At 50.9% G+C, this 21,647-nt stretch overlaps 1 protein-coding gene across 2 annotated transcripts in view; it reads right to left on the reverse strand.

The window, feature by feature from the left end:
• Window positions 1-9,796, reverse strand: part of FUBP3 (far upstream element binding protein 3) — a 39,566-nt gene extending 29,770 nt beyond the window's left edge. For both annotated transcript variants that reach the window (XM_062505586.1, XM_062505585.1), the window contains exons 1-2: window positions 9,703-9,796; window positions 2,301-2,406 (exon numbers count right to left, since the gene is read on the reverse strand). In XM_062505586.1, the coding sequence (XP_062361570.1) occupies window positions 2,301-2,406; window positions 9,703-9,795 (199 nt within the window). In that variant the 5' untranslated portion in view covers window position 9,796. The remainder of the gene's footprint in view (window positions 1-2,300; window positions 2,407-9,702) is intronic.
• Between the last annotated feature and the right edge of the window lie 11,851 nt (window positions 9,797-21,647).

Consider the following 21,647-nt stretch of genomic DNA (forward strand, 5'->3'; position numbering starts at 1 on the left):
CCAGATATTTAAAGCTAAAGCTGCATTACAGACATTGAATTACGTGGCAACAAGAGCAGGTAGCCCAAGACTAAGATATGGATCACACCACAAAGAGATAAAGAGCAAGAAGCACCCACAGCTTCAGGAGTTGCTTTGCCAGGCTGCAGGTAAAGAACAGGACAGGGGGATCCCACACGTAGAGGGGAAATTCATCACACAGCTGCATCTCAGAACAGGACTTCCTAATACCATTAGAAATAAAACCTAACATGACCCAAGATGAAAGAAGTGCTACAACCCTTATCCCTACCCTGACAATTCCTGCTTCTTTGTTACATTCCAGCCCTTCAAAATATTAATTCTGTCATTTCTCCTCAAAGATGTCACAGACCAGATTTTTGAGAGGGGAGTTGGACAAGGTTATATATGGACAACATACATATATATATGAACAACCCAAGGGCAAACACAGCATTGGAGCTACTTTAAACAGCTACAGACAAGGTCCAGTGCTGAGGACAGGGTGAGCAGAACTGCTGATCCACAAGTCAGGAACAGCCACTCTGGGTGGCTCTCCTAGGAACAATATCCACTCCATGGAGTTATCTACACAGCACAAGAAACCAGCAGTAATGCACTTTTATAGCCCAGACTGCCACTGTATTGACATGGTCTGTGTCAACACAAACAAGGCTCACCAAGTTCTAGGGCCCATCAGAACAAGCTGAAGTACAAAGTCCAACCTGTCACTAAAGCACTACGACCACTGCACGTGTTACGAGTTCCTAAAACCCATTTTGTCAAGAGGTCAGATCTTGAGTTCAGCCTGATGAATCAATGAAAAACACAGGCAGGGCAAATGTTGTGAATGACTGATTCCCAGAAGGCTACTTTTATTCCTTTTCACACACAGCCATGTCCCTAAGCTACTCAGACCAAGCTCAGAGCTGTTCAGCATTCCCCAACACTGCCCAGCCTGTGACAGCCCAGCACCCTCCCCTGCAGAACCAGCACACACCAGCAATGCCAGACCTCTGGCTTCTCAACAAAAGGATGCTCCAGTCCAAGATACAAAGCATGGGGGCTCACCTAGATCAATCCATTCTCTCCTGAAACCCCAAACCAAAGGAGCAGCAGCAACCTCTTGCTCAAATACAGCCAAGAGCAGAGAACAGAAGTGGGTGGTAGCATGTGTTCAGAAAACAGTAATGCTAGAAAGCCAGAGGCTCTACGTGAAAGAAACTCCTCCCCATGCTCCAGCACGTTTTTTCACACTGAGGAGCAGACGTGCAGTTATTTTCAGCCTTTCAGTATCAGACAGAAAAAAATTCTTTTCAAAATGAAGTGCTAGGCTGCAGCTTGGCTTATCTCCTCAGTACTCCTGAACATATCCATGGGGGAGAGAATCACCCTGCAGGGCTATGAGCATCAGAAAATATACCAGAGGAAATAGCAAAAATGAAGACATAGCCATGCTTTTTATTTCTTCACAAGAGAAGGTGAGCTCTTTGCATCTATACAGCAGCAGATAATACAGTTTAAACATGTGTAACAATGCATATCATTAGATTTACAAATCCTAACAAATTCTTGTTCTAACATTTTTGTTGTTCCCACCAAAAATAAGAAACTCATGGCTTATTTTAAAATTGTAACAACTCACACAACATTGATTTTTGACAGTTACCAGTTATGGTCCATGCCATAACCCATCCTTTGGCTGGGGTCACTTTCAAATTCTTCAGAGATTTTAGAATTCTCAAATAATAATGGAGAAAACTAAGCTAATACAGGAGGTTTCATTCCAACTTGCATCATCTTACATAAATATCTTTTCTCCTTAGAATTCATGTACAAAGCAAACAGAACTTGACAGCAACTCAGCTCCTGGGCTGTGACTATTCCACAGATGGAAAGGAACATGTGTAATACTGTCCCTACACACTACCTGCTCTCAGAAAATAAGGGCCATCAGGGAAGAACATGTACTGTGTACACCTAGTGCTCTACACGTGGGCACCAGCACAGGCCCAATATGCAAATCCTCCCTCCTCCCTCAACTACCATAGACCAAGATTTAAATTACACAGTTTGTTTGCCAATTCCCAAAGGTCATGAACTAACAAAGAATTGCAACACATTAATACTAATGCCTAAGAATACTGTACAGTCTAGGTAAGAGAAAAGAGCACAGGGTGTCTTGTATAAAATGTCTATACACAGAAAGCTGCATTTTCCATCCTTAAAACAGACAACTGCATCCATAGATGAATTTCAGGAGCTGCATCCACAGGACTGACTAACAACAGCCAGCTTACCTCCATCATCCAGGGGCCGTTTCTGCACTCCATAACCATAGACTGACGGGTCCACAAGTGTTGTAGAATTATTCAAGTGAGGAATATCTCCAATTTTAGCAGCAATCTATAAAAATGGGATAAAAGCGTTATCAGCATAGCTGAAGTTTCAGCCACCACAACTAAACACTCATTCTCCCAATAAAGCATTGAACCCAGGCCAGTCTTCTCTCAGGTATTTACTATATAGGTGGATTTGTAACAAGGTGCCTTATTTGTAAAGCAAACAGTTCTCTGCTTGCTTTTAATATTTACTTAATTAAGGTCATATTCACTCAGTTCCTCTTCCTGATCACGAGCAGACAATTACTCCCTGGAACATTATATTTAGGTTTATTTGCTCGATAGCTGACAAGCTAAATCTTGCTAAGAGAAGGGTTCAAGCTAACCCACCAGCTTTGTCCTGGAGAAGCTGCCACCACCAGAGCTGTGTGGGAGGACATGTGCTTCCTCCTGCATCCCTGCAGACCCAGACACACAGAAATGCACATTAACACATCTGTGGGGGAGCAGAGGGAGAGAGTAAAAACACACAGCACAAGGACAGGTTTGGGAACTCCCTGTCAAAGACACTGGATCACTCTTGTTTGCTGTGTGAGGAATAAGCCAGTGGGCAAACTATCAGTCCAGAACTAGTTTCCATTTCCTGCAGTGGTCCATACAGCACAAACACAACTAATGCTGCCTGTGCCTCCGCTTCCAACCCTTTCAGAGGGGAAACTGCCATTCCCTGCTGAGCCAGGATACAAGGAATTTATTCACTCCTTGAAAGAGTGAATAAAGGAAGGAGGAGACAGTCAGGCATCACAGTTAGGGGACTAAGGTAAGCAAATAACCTGAGACACGCACCTAAACATCACTTAATACAAGTGAAAAGTTCAGCTGATCTCCAGTGACATTTGGGGGACAGCTGTACAGGTGGGTGCTGACAACACGAGCCCTTCCAGCTGCTCTCTGAGCTGACTGGTGGAAACCCACCCTAGAATCACCCAGGTGCATTCCCTGGGTGCTGCAAACCAGTTAACACCCTCCCAGGGACAGGGAAACTGCAGTCCCACAGCTCCCCTTGCCTACATAAAGTGTTTTGCTGTCATAAGCAAACACAGAACAAAGTAATTACAGAACAAATATAAAGTGTATGCTACAGCATTTGCTGCCTTTTCCAGGAAAAAGAAAATCATTGAATCAAATCTTTACTAAGATACTGATCTCACTCCATTATTACTGGATTTCACCTGAAAAAAAAGCAACAGGAGCAGATGAAAGAGCATTTTACACAGGTATGTTTTAAATGACCAGTCTATCTAGAGATTCCTAAAATTTGCATTTCACTGCAACAGAAAGACATCTGCAGTAACTCTGGTTGTTGACACTATCTTCTGCTGCAGTGGAACAAACAACTGCCCAGGATACAGGGTACTGGAAAAAAAGCTATTTGAAATAATCTTGTAAGACTGAGGGCACTGCTTTTAGAAAGGGACTAGGAAACATTCTGTTCAATGCCTTCCATGAAAAGGGCTCCAAGTTTGGACCATTTTCTCCTTATAGTCCATTCTGTCCTGTCTCCTTTGGGAAAGTCAGTAACTTTGTTGTGTCAGAAATACCAGAGCCAGAGATTAAAATCTTCCTCTGGGACCAGCTGCAATCCTGTAGTGAAGCCTTCATGACAAGCACTTGGTACATCAACATCTCCAATAAGTCCCCAGAAATCTGATTCTGAAAGCATTAACACACCTTGTCCTCTCCAGGAGGAAGGACCAGGTGATGCTTTACGTTTTTATTAAATGTTGTACTGCATCAGCCCTTTGCCCTTTCCCCTTAAGTTTGGGATGAAGAGAATTTTAATGAAATACAAAGAGCAGAGATGTTTTCTCACTACTTCACTGCTGAAATATAAATTTTAGAATATATTTTGCCGCAAGGTGTTAACAGCTTTCATACAGTAATCCACAATGTAGACCAAAAGGAACAGTACCAGGTATAACATGTCCTGACATATTTTGGGACATTTGATTTTAACACCCCCTTCAGGAACTCTCTGTCAGTAGTTATTTATCATGACTTACAAGTTATGTATGATCCTTTAAGAAGTGAAATCACTCACCACAAACTCCAGGAAAAGAAAAAAAACAGTCTGTGGATAGCAGAAGCTGGCTTAGGGAAGGAAGGGAACCTGAAGTACAAAGGTGCTCAGGACCAGCTTGCTGGCACCAGCTGGAGCTGTCTACTCCTAACTCAGGGGAGCTTTGTGAACCCCAGCTCATACTGAGCACACAATAATCACCCTGGCACAGAATCCTCCAAGTGAAGGGCAAAGCAAGAGTGTTAAAGCAATTTTGACATTATCAGCTTTTAGGATATTTTCCTTCCCCCTGCTTTCCTCCTTTATTTAAACTTGTACCCTTATCTCTAAAGCCTCCCAGCTCCCACTGGATTACAGACAGACAATGGTGCCACCTCTCCCCAGCAGGAAAATACACCCTGCAAAATTAAGAGCTGAGCTTTCAATGTACATGTGGAAGTTAAAATACATTTTAACATCTCATGTTCAACTTAAAATGGGAAGCTCAGTTTTTATGACAGGTTCAGCAGGGAGGTAAGCACAAAAATTAGGACATGGCAAAAGCAAGCAGACCTAGCCCTTATCTGCCTCAATGACCTTGAGAAATGTACAGCTTTTGTCCTGCTCCATGTCAGCCTTAGGTTTTTTTCCTCCTTCCCACCCCCCTTAAACCCAATGCATCCATTTTAGCAAGCTCTGAAATGCACTGGGGATAAAGCATCACTGTTTCTGCACCTAAATTCCCCAAAATAAAGCTCTCCAACAAAGACTTTAAAGGACACAACACAAGCCCCAGCCACTAATTGCACTGGTAAAGCCAAGAACAACAAATTAATCCACGAAGTTGTGTGGAAGATACAGGTTTTCCTATACCTTGCACTTCTGTTCTACTGTACATTTAACAGCCAGAAAATGACAATACAAAACACAGAGTAATACAAAACCACTTCTAAATATGAAGTTTCTTTGCTAGGCACACTCAAACACCAGTATCTGCAGAATTCAACTTCCAAGAGAACAGGCACAGCTTCTAGGAAAAACCTCTCCATGGTGCCCTGCAAAGAACAGCAACAGATAAAATCACCAATTCTAGGTATCAGCAGGATAAAAAAAACAGTAAGGCACTGTCATCTGACCCTTCAGACTATTCTGGTCCTTGTGCTGCTCCTCCCATTCACTGAGCAGAGCACTTGAGTTGGGGTAACAGACATTTCTCCAGAGCTCTGCAGCAAGCAATAAAACCATCCACAATCATTTAGGCTTCATGTCACAAGTGGCTTTCCTAAATACCAAAATAATTGGCAAAGCCTAAATTTATTTGAGGATGACTGGAAAAAGGACTCTGCAAGGGAGTAAAGAAAAGTTTGCCCAGGATGCTTCCATCACCACGGAAATTAGAAGTTAGAGCCTGACATAGAGAGGGATTTCAAATACACAGCCTGGTGACTCAGTCTCAGGATATTCCCCATTTCTGAGGTACCAGGATGGCACATCACAGGCTCACCAAGCCTCAGCCTTTCCCCTCCAGACCATTCCCAGAACATCCAGCAAGACACTGTTTGGTCCATAAGAACAAAACTTAAGAACAGTCTGAGAGAAATTAATTTTAGTCCGAAGTACAAGCAGCTCTGCTTATTTTCCAACCCCACTATTCAAAAGGGGAACAAACATCCTCTCCCTCTCACACGCACCCCAAAATGCCATAGAAAAAACACCCTTCCTGGGAGCAATTGGACAGATAAGTCCCCAACTAAGAGCCACCAATCCACTTGAGAAGATGCAGGACAGAACAGCTCGAAGTCCAGCACTGCCTGGAAAAAGTAATTATTCATAAATCCCAACTATTTCAGAGTCCACAAAAAATCCAGGCAAGTCCAGCACAAATACTGAAAGCAATGTAAAGTAATTTCTTTCAAATATATTCCAGGTTTCTATTTTATATTACTATAATCATCTCACATCCCAGTGGCTCTGAGGAATGTGGCTACTTTCCTTTACTCAGGGAAGTCTTCCTTGTCCTGAAGTTATGTCCCTGTTTAGATATTCAGAACCAAGCACTGTATTCCACAGCCTGATTGTAATATTATGGCTCTCATGAGATCTGAATTTAGTAAATTTGATTACTTGTCTTATGTGTGACACAAAACCTTGAAAGATTAAAACATCAATCCAGGGATGACCAACCTATAAAGTAAGAACTATGGCTGAATTTTTTTTTCCTCTGCTCCCTCATTCCTTTAGAGCAAAAGGAATACTCCAAAAACACCAAAACCAAAAGCTGTACCTGATCAGTACAGCTCAGGCAAATACAACACCAAACACTCTTGGTGAATGCTCTGCCATCACCTCTAGAGAAATATCAGGTGTAGCTGCCTTTTCATTTTCCCCTAGTTCTCAGCCAGGAAGTTCCACCACAGATTGCTTGGGTGGTGAAGGAAACATCCATCACCTGAGCAATGAAGAGCATTTTCAGTAACATTTGGCAGTAACTAGTGACAATTTAGTTCTGTGCAAGAGAAGACCACCTGCTCTCTTACCCAGCCCCTACAGAACTTGATTAAATCATGTACTTTCACAGGGGAAGGAAATATTTAGCCCTCCAACAGCACTTTTTATTCCAGACACTAATGGGAAAAAATCATATTCAACAGGCAGCAAACAACTCACTGCACAAAAATGTAGGACACTGCTCTCTCACAAACACGTGCAGAGCCCACAGCTCCCAGTGCACTTGTTTCCAGGGTGAGAGACAGCCAGAAGGCTGCTGCTGGAATCTTCCAGTTCAGAATAACTCAAGTTTTAGGCTCATGGAAACCCAGCACGTACAGAATAATTGCACCAAGTATAATGAAATTAAGAACAACAAAATCAAGTAAGTGACCACAGCCCAGATTTATTTACTATTTATTATTCTATCTCCCTCATACATGGGCTGGGGCCTCGCAGATTTCCCCTACAAACATGATGACAGCAGTCAGGCAGCTCCAGTTCAGATCCATTTGCAGTTAGAGCTGTGTTTGAGCCCAGGATCCTCTGAGGCATCACACTTTAACCTCTTAGTGATCACGAGTGCTACACACAGCTGCACATTCAACACAGAAGGGTTTGAGGTGGAAGGGACCTCAAAGATCATCCAGTTCCAACCCCTGCCATGGGCAGGAACACCTTCCACTATCCCAGGTTGCTCCAAGCCTCATCCAACCTGGCCTTGGACACTTCCAGGGATGGGGCAGCCACAGCTTCTCAGGGCTACCTGTGCCAGGGCCTTATGACCCCTAAAGGCAAGAATTTTTTCCTAATATCTAACCTCAATGTCCTCTCTTTTAGTTTGAACCCATTGTCCCTTGTCCTATCACTACAGTTCCTGACAGAGAGTCCAGTCCCTCTCCAGCTTCCCTGTAGCCCCTTCAGATCCCAGAAGATGCTGTGATGTACCCATTCTACCTTCTCTTCTCCAGGATGAACAGCCCCAGCTCTCTCAGTCTGGCTCCACAGGGCAGCTGTTCCAGACACATGAACAACTCCATGGCCTCTTCTGGACTTGAAACACCCACAAAATAATTTCAACAAGCTGCACCTCAACAGCAAAGAATTATTTTATTTTACATGAACAGGTTATTCAACTGCTAACAGGTGGTAGCATTATCAGATATTTATATAAGATACTTTTGCAATGAGAGGCCTTCAATAAGATATGTCATGACATATCTTGACATAACCATGTCAAGACAAACGCAGCTGCAGCACCTCTCAATTTAACTGCATCAAGCACATAACCTTGCCTGGGTGCTCAGACATCACATTTCAAGGACACAGTATTTCCACAGTGACTGAAAGACGCATGGCCTGGCTCACCCTGGGGCAGCTCACACCCCACCAACCTGTACTGAGAGGAAATCAATGGCCCCAGAGCAGCTCCTGGAGTCCTGGGAGGTGCAGGGTGTGGATCTACACCACCAGGTGCCTGTGCAGGTCATTGCAGACAGAACATGGACTAGCTGCCACACTGATTCCCAGGTGAGCTGAGAGGGAGGGGAGAGCACCTCAGTTCCATTACAGAGAGCACCTGAGAGGTCTTAGGGTCCAGCTTAGCTTCCTCAGAAGTTTGTCAGTGAAATGACAAAGTCTGGGCAACAAAAGGGGATTTATTCCACCTGACCTGTAAAACTGGAGAGAATAAAGTCAGGGTCCTTGAGCACCCTGGACTCTGGTCCTGGCACTCAGGTGTGTTACAGCTCTTTAATGTGCAGTTACTAAGCATAAGTGCAACCTGTCCAGAGATGCAACAAACACCTGTGACAGGCGTGGAACAGGAGATGTGAAGAAGAGCCACACTATCCGTGCTGTGAGCAGCAGCTTCTTGTTCTGCAGCCACTTTCCATAAACTGAGGAGCACACAGACACTTGGAACTTCCTGTAGTGAAGGTGAGGGCGTTGATTCCTGCAGGTCTGGGCACTTTCACTGAAACTTCCCATCTTAGCACTGTGTAAGTTCATTGATTCCTCTGGGGAGCACTGCGCTCGCCCCTCCCTCTCTCCCTGGAGGGAATGCCAAGCCCCTGCTCTGCCAAGGTTTGTACTCGCTGAATCAATCAGCTTGGAGAGGATCTCTGAGGACATCGAGTCCAACCTGTAACTGATCGCCACCTTGTCAATCAGACATTCAATGCCACATTCAGTGTTCCCTTAAACACCTCCATGGATGGGGACTCCACCATCTCTCTGGGCAGCCCATTCCAATGTCTAATCACCCCTTCTGTGAATAAATTCCTCACAATGTCCCACCTAAACCTCCCCTGGCACAGTTCAAGACTGAGTGCTCTTATCCTAATATCGCTGGTTGCCTGGGAAACGAGTCCGACCCCACCTGGCTACAACCTCCTTTCAGGTACTTGGACATTGTGATAAAGTCCCCCCTGAGCCTCCTCTTCTCCAGGCTGAATAGCCCAGCTCCTTCAGCCGCTCTTCATAGAACACACACACCAGACCCTTCCCCAGCTTCGCTGCCGATCTATCGCTCAGCCCACGCACAAGGCCCGTCTGAAACACGAATCAGCACCAGCTCACACCCACCCAGACGGCTGCGGGCCGCCCCCTCCCGCACAGCAGCGCTGCTGCTCTGTCATCAACCACGGCCGAGACTGTCAGAGCTCCGCCGCCTCCTGAGGGCATAGACTCGAGGCTCCGGTCTCCCGGCAGAGGGGCAGCAGTGCCGCGGCCCTGCCCCGCCTCCGCTCCGCGGCCTAGCGGCGCCCCGCAGCCTCCTCCCGCCCGCCCCCGGCCCGCCGGCCGGCACCTCACCTGCCGGGCCCGGTGTAGAGCGTCCACGAAACCCTCGGGCTTGATTCCCACGGGCGCCGCGCTCTGGCTCTGCCCCTGCGCCAGCTCCGCCATGGCCCGCGCCCGTCCCGCCGCTCCGCCCGGGGCCCGCGCCCGGAAAGGGAAGGAGCCCCCCGCTTCCGCCGGAAGTGCCCCGGAGGGGCGGGGCTGGGGGGGGCTCGCGCCGCGGGGCGGGGCCGCTCGCGAGCCGTGGGGTGGGGATGGGGGCGAGGGGCGGGGCCAGGACTGGCCACGCCCCCATGGACCCCGTGCCCGCCCCCGGGACGGATTTGGGGACACGGGTGGGACCGGCAGTGCCGCTGTCCCGGACCCTGCTCTGCCCCTGCCACCCCCTCCCCGCCTGTGACATCCCATTCCTGACCTTGCCATCCCATCCTCACCTGTTCTATCTATTCCAAATGGTACCATCCCATCCTCAACTGTTCCATCCCATTCCTGACCGTGCCATCCCATCCTCACCTGTTCTATCCATTCCTGCATGTTCTGTCTCATCCCTGCCCATGCCATTCTGTCCCTACCTGTGGCCATTCTCTACCTGCTCATGCAATCCTCTCTGTGCTGTTCCATCCCATGCCAGGCTGTGCCATCCCCTCCATCCCTACTGTGGTGTCCCACCAGAACCCTCACTTAATCCTTCCCTGGGTGACACCTCCCACAGTGCCTGCTTCCTGCCTGGTTTGGTCCATGTGTTTGAGGACCATGTTCTTGACTCACATGGCCATGGTTGGACGCTGCTATGGTGTTGGTGACACCTTTCACAAAACTGGGCATGGAGTGCTCTGGTGAGCTCTGCTAAGAACTGGAGCTCTGGAGGTGTCCCCAGGTCTGGTCCAGCCCCAGTCACATCGCTCCTGCCACAGTGGAGCAGCAGGAGCCTCTGGGATGATGCAAGGACCAGTTAGTCAAGGATTAATGCAAAGAATATGCAAAGCTTGTTCATTGAGTAGGGCCCTACACAGCCCTTCCTGCTGCTTTTTGTGAGCGTCATTTTTGGGTGACACCTCCCAAAATGCAGCCTGCACGCAGCTCCGGGCCTGGCTGGGTTTGCACACTGACCCTGGAGTAGCCCAAGGCTCGCTGATCCCACAGCCTGTTTCCCAAAGCCCCAAGTATGAAATTCAAAACCTGAGTGATGTCCCACGTAGCTCTGTGCTCCACTTTGGCTGGCTCTTGCTCTTTCCAGTTATTTGCATCTCATTTGTGCCTACATGAGTAGGCAGGAATTGCTGAGCCGATGGAATTAACTGGTGGTTTTCCAAGAGCAGGCAGCACCCTCTTCACTGGGGTGCAGAGTCTGCTGCTGGTCACCTCTGTTATACCAGTGGGCTGGCTGATCCCCAGCCTTTCCTCCTTTCAGAAGCTGGGATCATTGTCTTAAGCAAAAAGTCCACTTATTTTAGGAGAAGGGACACAGCGCGTGGGGAAGGATTTTAACCATGGAATTACAGACTGGTTTGGGTTGGGGGGGACTTTAAAGGTGTGGTGGTTCCACCTCCCTGCCTTGGGCAGGGACACCTTCCATTAGACCAGGTTGTTCAGAGCTCCATCCAGCCTGTCCTGTCCCGGAGCACCTCATCACCTGAGATGATCTGTATCACCAGTACCATCCCATCATCTTCTGAACATGATGGAGGCAACATCTCCAGCCATGCCTTGGGCTTTGCTTCTCCCTCTCTTGGAAACAGCCAGAGACTTTGGATTCAGGGAATTTCCCCTCCTAACTGTGGCTGGGAAGACCCAATATGCTCAGCACCAGCCTCTCCCCAGCTGCCCCTTTCCCCAGGCATATCCTGGGTGGGGGATCAACCCAGATGTCCCACCTGGCTCTCAGGGATGTCCTGCTCTGAGCAGGATCCACCCCATGACCCTCCAGATAATGCCAATCCCAAAGTGGCTACAAAGGTGACCAAACCTGAAGCCTAAAGCCACCAGCGCTGGGACACTGGCAGAGAGAAGCTGGAACCTTCCCTACCAGACTCAGTGTGGTGCTCAGGGCTATGAGAGCTGAATCTTGGAAGCCTCGAGCCCTGGAAAGAGATGGAAAAGCCTCCTTGGCACTGGGCAGGACCAGCTGAGGGATCAGGCTGCTGGGAGGGTGACAGCCAGCCTCAGCGCTGGCAAAAAGAAGACATCAGGCAGCGATTGAAAAGAGTGAAATTACAGGCCTTAAACACTTCCAGAAACAAATTTCTGATGTAAATCTTCCTTTTGAGGAATAAAAAATAGAAAAAAAAAGAAAGCAAGGGAGTGATTCTATGCCTCCATCCCCTGGCTCCCCCCGCCCAAGGCACACACACACACCTTTGCACACACACACGCTGAAATTAGTTGTGACAGCTGAAATTCTCCACTCATCGGATGCTGTTTGACAGGGTACTTTAAAAAGGAGGAGGGAAAAAAAAATGGAGAAGAAGGAGAAAAGGGAAAGTGGTTTGGTGTCGCACGGGGGAGGCAGAGGGGGGTGATGTGGTGGGGGGTTTCAAGTGATACAAGACGCATAATTCAGGCTTCTTGGATTGCAAAAGCTCCTCTTACCTAAAGGGCCTGCTGCCTTTATTTTTATCCAAATGGCTCAATTACTGCAAAGCCCCACAGAGAAAATTATGGATGTTTGCCTCTATTTTTCTCCCCTTGTCTCGACAACTGTAGATATTTTGTTTTCCTTCTTTCCATCTCTTTTTTTCTCCTGTTTTTTTTTCTTTCTTCTCTTGTGGTGGTGGTGGTTGTGGGGGGTAGAAGGTGGCTGGGAATGAGGATGGGGAGATGTGGGGGACCCGGGGTGAGAGGTGGGGTGCTGGCAAATGGTGCCCCTACCACCATCACACACCTTGGTCCTCTCTCCATCTCACCTGTGTCACCTCCCACCTTTGGCTCCTTGCATCCCCTTCTTCCCCACAGCCCCCACTCTTCTCCCTTCCTCCAGCCCTCTCTCCCTCTCTTCTCCCCCACCTCCCTCCTCTCCTTCCCCCTACTCTCCTCCCCAACACCCCCTCCCTGTGCCTCTCAAAGCCACCATAATAGCAGCTTGTTTGGCACTTCACTTGGTCTCAATGAGAAAATTCCCCTCTCTCCCTCTCTTTGCAGTCGTTATTTCCAAACCCTGCAATAGCTCCTTTGCTCAGGGCTGCGGGAAGTGCCCATTTTTCAACATTTTTCTTTGGCTTATGTTTGTCATCCTCTGAATTACCGCACCGGGGAGTCCAGTCAGCCCGACACCGGGACCTGCTATTCACGCCTCTCCTGCTCCTTGAGATCATGTAGGGAGAAATTAGTTATTTATTTCGAGAACCACTGCAATGCACTTCCCCACACAAGTGTTTGTTTTGATCCCCCGCTGGAAAAGGAGGCTTCACAGGGAGTGACGGCCCCGCGGCAGAGCCGGGTCCAGTGGGAGATGTGGTGAAGGCAGGGCAGGGTGTGGGAAGGCCCAGGGATTCCCAGGAAAGCTTTGAACACAGACACCCCCAGCATGCTCCCCCAGCATGCTCAGCTGCCTTTCTGCAGGTCCTGAGAGTTTCCAGGTGATCTTGTGCCATCAGGAAATGTGTCTGTCCGTGGTTTTATCTCTGGGTCAAACATAAGGACTCATCCCACCCCAAGGTGGCCATGACTGTACCAGGCAGTGTGACCCAGGAGCCTCTGCCAAACGCTGAAAGATTGGACAGATTTTGTGGCTGGAAGAAGAAACTCTGTTCTGACACAGTCCACACCACTGGACACGGTCCCCAGCCCCGTTCACCACCTGTTGTTCTGCCCACCCTGTCCCATTTTGCAAAACAGGGCCAGCCCTGTATCAGCAGCCAGCCTTTTGTACAAGGGCAGCACAGGCTGGGAAACATTTTCCAACTCAGAGATAGCCCCAGATGATGGGAGATGGGAAGGACACTGCCACCCTTGGAGGCTGTGACCCTCTCCTCTCCTCTCCTCTCCTCTCCTCTCCTCTCCTCTCCTCTCCTCTCCTCTCCTCTCCTCTCCTCTCCTCGGTCGGGAGCCTGTGAGTCCCATGCAGTGGTGCCACTGCAGACCAGGCTGGCATAGCTGGGGCTCCACAGTGAGGATTCTGGCAGTGCTCCTGAGCCCTTCTCCTTGTGGAGATGCCAGGGCCAGGCATAGGCAGCATTGGCACCAGCAGGTTGCAGGGAAGGGGCCCAGGGAGCTGCAGCTTTAAAAAAAAGAAGAGGAGCAGCGGGAGGAAGAAGATGCAAAATTGGCCCAGTGGGTAGACCTGCTATTTAAGTGCAGTTGAGAAAGGAGCAGGAGGAATTACAGGGGAAATGATAGTGCCCTGACAGCTGCCATTTCCCACCACCAGTCTCCCCTAATGGAGTCCTAATGTAGTGGTGGGCTCTTTGCTGACAGCCCAGCCCGAGACAGGGCTCGTCTTTGTGCTGGTGACAGATGGGACAGTCCAGCAAAAAACCTGTAATCCTCTGATTTCTGCCGCCGCTGGCTCCGCTTAACCCCTTCCTTCCCCAGCACCTATGCTCTGCCAGGTGTGGGGTCCAAGCAGCCCACAGGATCCCCCACGGCCCCGCGGAGGTGGCCGGGTCTGGCAGCAAAGAGAGGGAAAAGGAATGGGAACGGGAGTGGGAATGGGAAAGTCAGGCAGCTGCCTGCATCTCCCGCCTCATCTCTTGGCAGCGTGACAGAGGCTCAGCCTGGTCACCGAGCAGGAGCAGGAGGCAGCACGACTCCCCGTGGGTCACTCGGACTCTGCCCTGTGCCAGTTACCTGCACAGGTGAATGTGGGCAGGTAAGCACGGGCAGGTGTGCTCAGCGCCCTCAGAGAGGGCTCTGGGCTTCATGCCCAGCACAGCGCCCACAGGGAACTTTCTGTAGCATCTGGCACTGCTTCTGTACCTCCTTGCCTGCATCAAATTAGCCCCAAACCAGGGTGTGATTGGGTGGTTTTAAGATAAAAGGTGCGACAGTTCCCCCTCCCGCCCCCAGACCAGGCGGCAGTGATCTCACGCTGCTCCTGTCCTGCTCCCCAGGATGCCGGGAGTGGCAGCAGGAGAAGCTGTCCGAGTTTTCCTGCAGAAAAATAAATGCAGCTACTTCACACACTTGTCTCTCTGCTGGGGGGGGAGGCTGGGTCCCCTGGTTGTAGAGGGGGAGTTTAACCACCCTCAGATCTCTTTCCCATATCCCAAAGGGCGCAAAGGATTCCTCGGGAGGGATTTTTGGATGCTTCTCCATTAGGCAAAGGTCCAAGCCTCTCTGCGTCCCTTCTAGCATTGAAGCATGTCTCACTTGCACCTCTCTGCTCTCCATCAGGCACCTGGATCTCCATCCCCTCCAATGAAACCTACTGGCATCCCTCTAAGCTGCAACAAAGCTCTCTCCAATCATCATGGGGTAGCCAGTTCTTCCAGCCTTCAGCTGCAGCGCCGTCAGCCCAGAATCACACCCACTGAGCTAAAAGTCTCCAGTCTGGCAGGGTGGCACCCATCTCATTCCTCCCAGAGCTCCCATTCCACTGCTATTGCCTGCTGCCTTCCCAGGAAGGAATTAACAGGTAGGACAGAGTCCAGGGAGCTCTGCTACATCCATCTGCTTGTGCATCCTGCTGCAGAGTGAGGGCTGAGCAGAGCCCCCCTCCTGCCTCTGTGACCGTCCTCTCCAGCTGATCCACACCTACCAAAGGCTGGGGGGAATAGAAACATCCCAATCCCATATCCTGTCCCACCACACCCTGAAGAGCTGCTGAGATCTCAGGGCCAATCTTGGTGGATGCTGAGGGTTCCCATCACCCCTCAGGTTGTTGGGGAGCCGTGGTCCCTGGCAACATTAGACCCTCCTTGGCAGGAAAGCGCAATGCGGCGCGCGCGGGTCCTCGGCACAATTAGCCAACAAGTGGCTGTTTTGTGAGGGATTGTTGCTGATGTGTTTTAAGTGGCTTTCTGAGTGGAAAATGTGAGGCACTGGAGAGGCCAGCAGACAAAGAGGAGGATGCATTAGGTTTTATTGGTCTGCTTCGCACACATCTGACATCACTCCACGGAGCAAGTTCTGCCTGGCTTTAGGGAAAATGAAAAATAAAGCAAGAAAAGGGGGCCGAGGGTACAGGGGCGGGGGGAGCGCCAGTGATTCAAGCAGGCAAGTGGGGGCTTAATAGCAGGAGACACTGGAGCAAACTGTGTCAACCAGATGGGACCCGGGTGCCGCGGGAGGAAAGGGGAATTAGCCAACCCGCGCTTTGTTCCCGCAGAAAGCGCAGCCCTCTCCCCCCAGGAGCTGCCTACATGTGATATAATACAGCCCCTTTCAGTCGCTAAGCTGGCCAAGGACAAAAGTCACCAATAAATAGTGAGAGGGCGAGGCTGAAAGCAAAAGGCAGAGTTACCAAGAGCTCCCTGATTTTTCCTTGGGCTGCCCAAGCTGCCGGGCATCTGCCCTGGCTGCCGGCTCAGGGACCCGTGGGCATGTTCATGGAGGTGCTGGAGTTGATTCTGTGGGACGGGAGGGATTTTGGAGGTATGGTGGCTTCAGTAGGGGTGATGGAGCCTGTGGGGTGGTGTTGGAGTGTTGTCCATGTGTTCTTCCCTTGATTCCCTGGGCCAAGACATAAAAGCAAGAGCCCTCACGCCTTGGGCATCCCCCAGTGTGCAGCAAGAAGGGCTGGAGGCTCTTGTCCCAGCCAGGTCTCTCGCTGCTTGAGCATATTAAGTTGGTGCTTGTCCTTTACTATCACTTCCAGGCTCCTATTAAAACATCCACAGCATCAAACAGAACAGTTCAAAAATCCCTCATCCAGGCCCAAACACCAGGAGCAAGAAGCAGATCCTCCAAAGCAGCCCCACACCTGCTGCTTGGAGGGGCTTGAAGGCTCAAGCCTCCTCAGGTTTTGAACACAAAGATATCCCAAACACTGTGCCCCAGTGCAGAGCATGAGATCCACAAACCGGAAGGAGGAGATCCCAAACATCTCTGGTCTGATCTGGCACCCCTGATTTAGGGTCTTCCTCCCTTCCCAATCCCCAGAAATGACCCATCCCAGCTAAGCATTAAACCAGCCCTGGGGCTGTGCAAACAAGCAGGATCTCCCCATCCCCTCCTTCCCCCGGAGAGATCTTCCTTGCTCTTGCAGAAATATTGATCCAGATAAACCAGGGAGACACATTAGGTGCCCCAGGGAGGGTCAGGAGATCAGCAGCTCAGCTGGGCCCCTGCTGCCCACGGGGTCCAGCTATGTAGGACCAGGATGGGCAAGGCGAGAACTGAGGGTCTTGGGAAGCCCCTTACACCATGGAAGGGGCCAGGGCCAAAGTGCTTTAGCCAAGGGGAGGTAAAACAAATCGATGAGGGGCTGCCGTGACATGCTGACCCTGGTGCTGAGCTGTGGTTTTAATGCGTGACAGTAAATCTGGGCGGGGGGCTCAGAGGCAGATGGCTGGAGGGGGGAGGTGAGAGAGGGCTCTTACTGGTGGGACAAGGCAAGGGCAAGAGCTCCCAAACTGAGAAGAGGCCTACAAAACCCCCAGGGAAGGAAGAGGAGGTGGAAGAGGAGAGCTTGGACGCTGGCACGGGGATGGGTGATGCCTCTGCAATGACCAGGGTGCCCTTTGTAGCCAAGGATCACTCCCAGTGGTCCCTTCCTGCTGCTGCACCTGCCTGGTCCAGACCAGAGGGCTGGGGGGTGCTGGAGATGAGACACCTCCAGGCTTTCTCCAAACCCATTTCCAGATGAGGGGAAGCATCCCTGCTGAATGGGGATCTCAGTTTCCAGCCCTCATCTCCTCACTCCCACCTCCCATCTCTCACCCCCCGGCTGAAGCCAGAGCAGAGGGCAGGAAGGCACCAACGGCTGCGGATCCTGTTACCTGAGGCCAACAAAACCTACCTGTCCCTTCCCAGCCACTCCCCCTGCCCCCTCTCCGGGAGGACAGAACAGAAGGACCCCCAGTCCTCCCCGAGCATCGCTGGGTTGGTGCCTGCCACGATCGAGTGACCAGATGGACGCTGGGCTCACACCGCAGCCTCCTCTGTGGGTCCCTTGTCCCTCCCTGAGCCGGCTGAGCTTTGACGCTCTGTCCCCCCGGGGCAGCCTTTGTCAGGGACCTGCAGAAGGGCCCCTGTGTCCCTCTGATCCCTGCTGTCCCCGGCCTGAGCATAAAGCTGGCTTTCAGGGACCCGGCGTTGGGAAACTCCTGGGGAAGAAGCAAGGGAGCTTCTTGTTAAACGGGGAGACAAAGCCACCTTGTTAAGGGGTTTACAAAGGCGACCATCTCCCCGTTCCCTGTTCCCAACCTCACCGGGGGGATGGCTTTCCCTTGGAAAGATGGGAATGTGTAACAACTGTGCTGTGTTGCAGCCCTGTGACCTGCGTGCTGCGCTCCCACGAACCGCTGGAAGCCACATCTGCAAAGGAAAATGGGAACCAACCACTCATCGTGGGGAATCCTGCGGTATTCCCGAGTGTGCACCGCTGCTAGCAGTGTCCCTGCTCAGGGGATGTCATCCAGGGCTAGGGAATGCCATCTGCACAAAATGGTGTGATACTGGGCAGCACGAGAGGATTTTCTGTCCCTCCTTTGGGAGAGGTGGTCCAGAGTCCCCTCCTACACACCCCACAGATGGGAGATGGAGCCCCAGGAAGGGATGGGATATACACACAGTCCCACAGGGCACAACCACACAAGAGCTCCCTGGTTCCCTCCTGCAAAACATCGTGGTTTTTCCTCACATGGACCCAGCGATGCATTTTTTTGTCCAACCAAATAAAGTTTAAGCAAGAACCCAGCAGCCCCACAGCTGCTCTATCCCTCCAGGAATTTTCTCTTAAAATCCATCTATCCTCACTGTCTTTTGCAGGTAAAAACCCTGGCCCAACAACTTGTGGCATGACTTTTGTAGAATCTGGTGGTCACTCAAACTCTGATGGGGCCTTCCCACCAAGCCCTTGGGGTCCCCATTTTACAGCCCACATCTGATGGCTCCACACACCATGGCCATGTCTGAGCCCCAGGGATGTGCTGCCCACACCTGTGCATTGTTCTGAGCTGTTCTTGGCAATTCATGCTAAAATCCACATGCACATTAAACCTTACACCTGGTAATTTCCTCTGTCTCCAGAGAAACGGGAAAATTGATTATGCCACTGGTATGCAGCAGGATGTGATAGCCAGGGACGGCTGGTCAGCTTAAAAAAACAGGATCCCATGGGCCCAGAGCCCATCTGGGTGTGATGCAGAATGGGAAGGGAAGACCTAGCTCTGCAGCAATCCCAAGGGATGAGCAAAACAGGACAAGCCCCAGGTGGGGAGTCCTGCCGAGCAGCATGTGTGATGCCAAGGAAGCCAAATTAACAGCAAGGAGCCGTCACCCTTGCTTTTCCCTGCCTCCCTCCCACGTGTGCAGGTAGCACTTTGGGGGTCTGCATCCCTCCTGGCATCACCCCCACATCCTTCTCCCTGGGCAATTTGCACCTCTGGAGAGCACACCACCTTCTCTTCTTTCACCAGCAAATGTGAGCTGCTGTGGCTGCCTGTGCTGTGTGGTGACACCAGGGGTGCCAGTTCTTCATTTGGAAGCCCCAGACACAGCTCTGTGCCCCATGGAGGCAGGCTGGAGGCAGCTCTTCCTCTCCAAGACAGCAGTAAATTGGAGTGCTACAGCTTTAAAGAAGTGTGTCTACTCCTTGGCAGGGCTGGTGGCAGCAGGGAGAGCCAGAGAACACCTGCAGAGATCCTGTACAGCTGGGGAAGATTAGCCTTTTCCACTAGACAAGACCCATTACCATGTTCCAATATACCATCACTTCCGCTAGGAGAGCCTGCAGATGAGATATCGATTGCAGTGACCCTGGACAAGCCCTTCACCAGAGCCTGGGAGGGTGGCAGAGCAGCCCCATGGCAGAACCCGTGGTGCAAAGAGGGGGTGCAGGGTCCCAAAAGCATCTCCAGGGACCCGAGGGTGGCAAGGGGCTGCCTCAGAGCTGACTGAGCTGGAGTGATGGGTGATGCTGTGGGGGGATGTACAGAAGGGTTTCCAAGCCCAGCAGCGACCCAGGTCCCTTCCTAGGGTCCCTCTGTGCTCTTTCCAGTGCAGCTCTGCCCAGGGAATGGGGAGCCTCCAGCCAGGTGGGTGTTGCAGAAACAAGCTTTTCACCTTGAAACACCAAAATACCCCTCCCCAACACATCTCTGCTGGGCAGTTCCAGGTAGCTCAGGAGGTGCTCACAGAGTGTTCCTCGTCCACTGGTTTTCCCTCCTGGCAGTCCCAGCCTCTCAAATTCTTCCTTGAGACACAACAGAGTAGAAGGACACTGGAAAACAGAGAAACCACCAGATCTTGGGAGCAGGAAAGGCTGATGGCAATTAAGGTAGCAAAGTAATTAAACATGTGGTGTCTGTCTCACAGCATCCTATCACTGCAGCCCCAACAGGGAGTGCAGGCACTTTGGTGGGTGTCATCTGTCCTTCGAACCCATGATTTCTGAAGTTTTTTTCCTTCTTCAAGACTTACACTGGGTTTGGCTTGACTTTTTGAACACACCAAGCTATGCCTTACCAGCACAATCCACTTGCAGCCCAGTTGGAAGCAGCAGCTGGAAGCTGACAGGTAATGCTCCTCCAAGGCTGATGTGTTACATCCATCACTGCCTCTGAGAGCACCCCTGTGCTTCCTGAAGAGCTGGAGCTGCCATGGTAAAACAACCTCTACTCTGAGCCAAAAACCTCGCTGCACTCTCCAGTGGGTGCAGAGACACAGGAGCAGCCAGGACCCCCCCGATCTGGGCTCCAAAGGGCTGCAGTGTGAGTGCTAGAGAACGTTCCAGGACTGGGAGTTAAATGGCTTTTTCCAGGTTATGATTTAAGCACCTGAGCAGCCCAGCTGGCCCAATGAGCCCTCATGGAGCTTTTCCAGCATTTCTCAAGCTTTGAGGCACAAGAAGCTTCTGTTGAGATGTTTTTTGTTGTTGTTTTGTTTGAGTTTTCCTCCCCCAAATAGAAGACATCAGCTCCTCATTGCACCAAGTTGTTCCAAACTCCACTCTTCTAATGGAGAGCTCCACCATAGCCAAGGATGGACATGGGAGGGAACTCTCACAGCTTCCAGAGCAACTTGTTGTCCCATGGGCCAGCACAGCATCTGTCCTTGGTGTGTGGAAGGGAAGCAGCTCTGTTCCCATCGTTTTGTGCATGATTCCCCAGGAGAAGGCTCCTGATGAGGCTCCAAATCCTTCTCCCCAGCTGAGAATGGGCTGCTGTGGGATGAATAGGGCTGGCTCAACACTGGGCACCCACGCCAGGGTGTCTGGTCAGCACAGCCTGCTGCCCACCAGCCCCACTGGGGCTTATGCAGGACCCCATTGCAGCATGGACTTGCTGCTGAAAGCAGTGGGATTCAGGGAATGGGTGGCCCTGCAGAGCATTCCCACCTCCCCATAGCCCACAGGGGTTGGAAAAGCTCCATCAGCCCACAAAACCATTTCTCTCCCCTCTTCTGACAGCCCTCTGCTGCTTTCTCCTCCCAAGATGGTCACTGCCAGTAATAGCAGAGAAATTCACATCCAAGGGAAAATAACATATTATTTTCCCAGTTGTGATGTCAGAGCTTGTCACGCTTTGCTGGCTTGGCAGCAGGGTGGGCAGGGCACGCCTGGACAACCCCAAATGGCTACTTGGCCTGACTGTCCCATAGGGACTACTAAAACATGCCCCTTTTTGGTGGCAGCTCTTCTTTTGCTCCCCAAACACGTTGGGAAGAAGCACATTCCTGCTGCTGGGATGGAGCTGCCCAGCTCCCTGCCATCACTCTGGGTACCACAGGAAGCAGCGTGGTTGGTGCACCCAGTTCCAGGGAGCATCTCTGCTCCTGTCCTGGGGACATCCCAAACCATGTCCTACCCCAGTCTCTGCAGTGCTGAGCACCAGAACACCCTGAGTGTTTGCAGGGTTAGG

The sequence above is a fragment of the Cinclus cinclus genome, chromosome 19, assembly GCF_963662255.1.
Source record: "Cinclus cinclus chromosome 19, bCinCin1.1, whole genome shotgun sequence".
Lineage (NCBI taxonomy): Eukaryota > Metazoa > Chordata > Aves > Passeriformes > Cinclidae > Cinclus > Cinclus cinclus.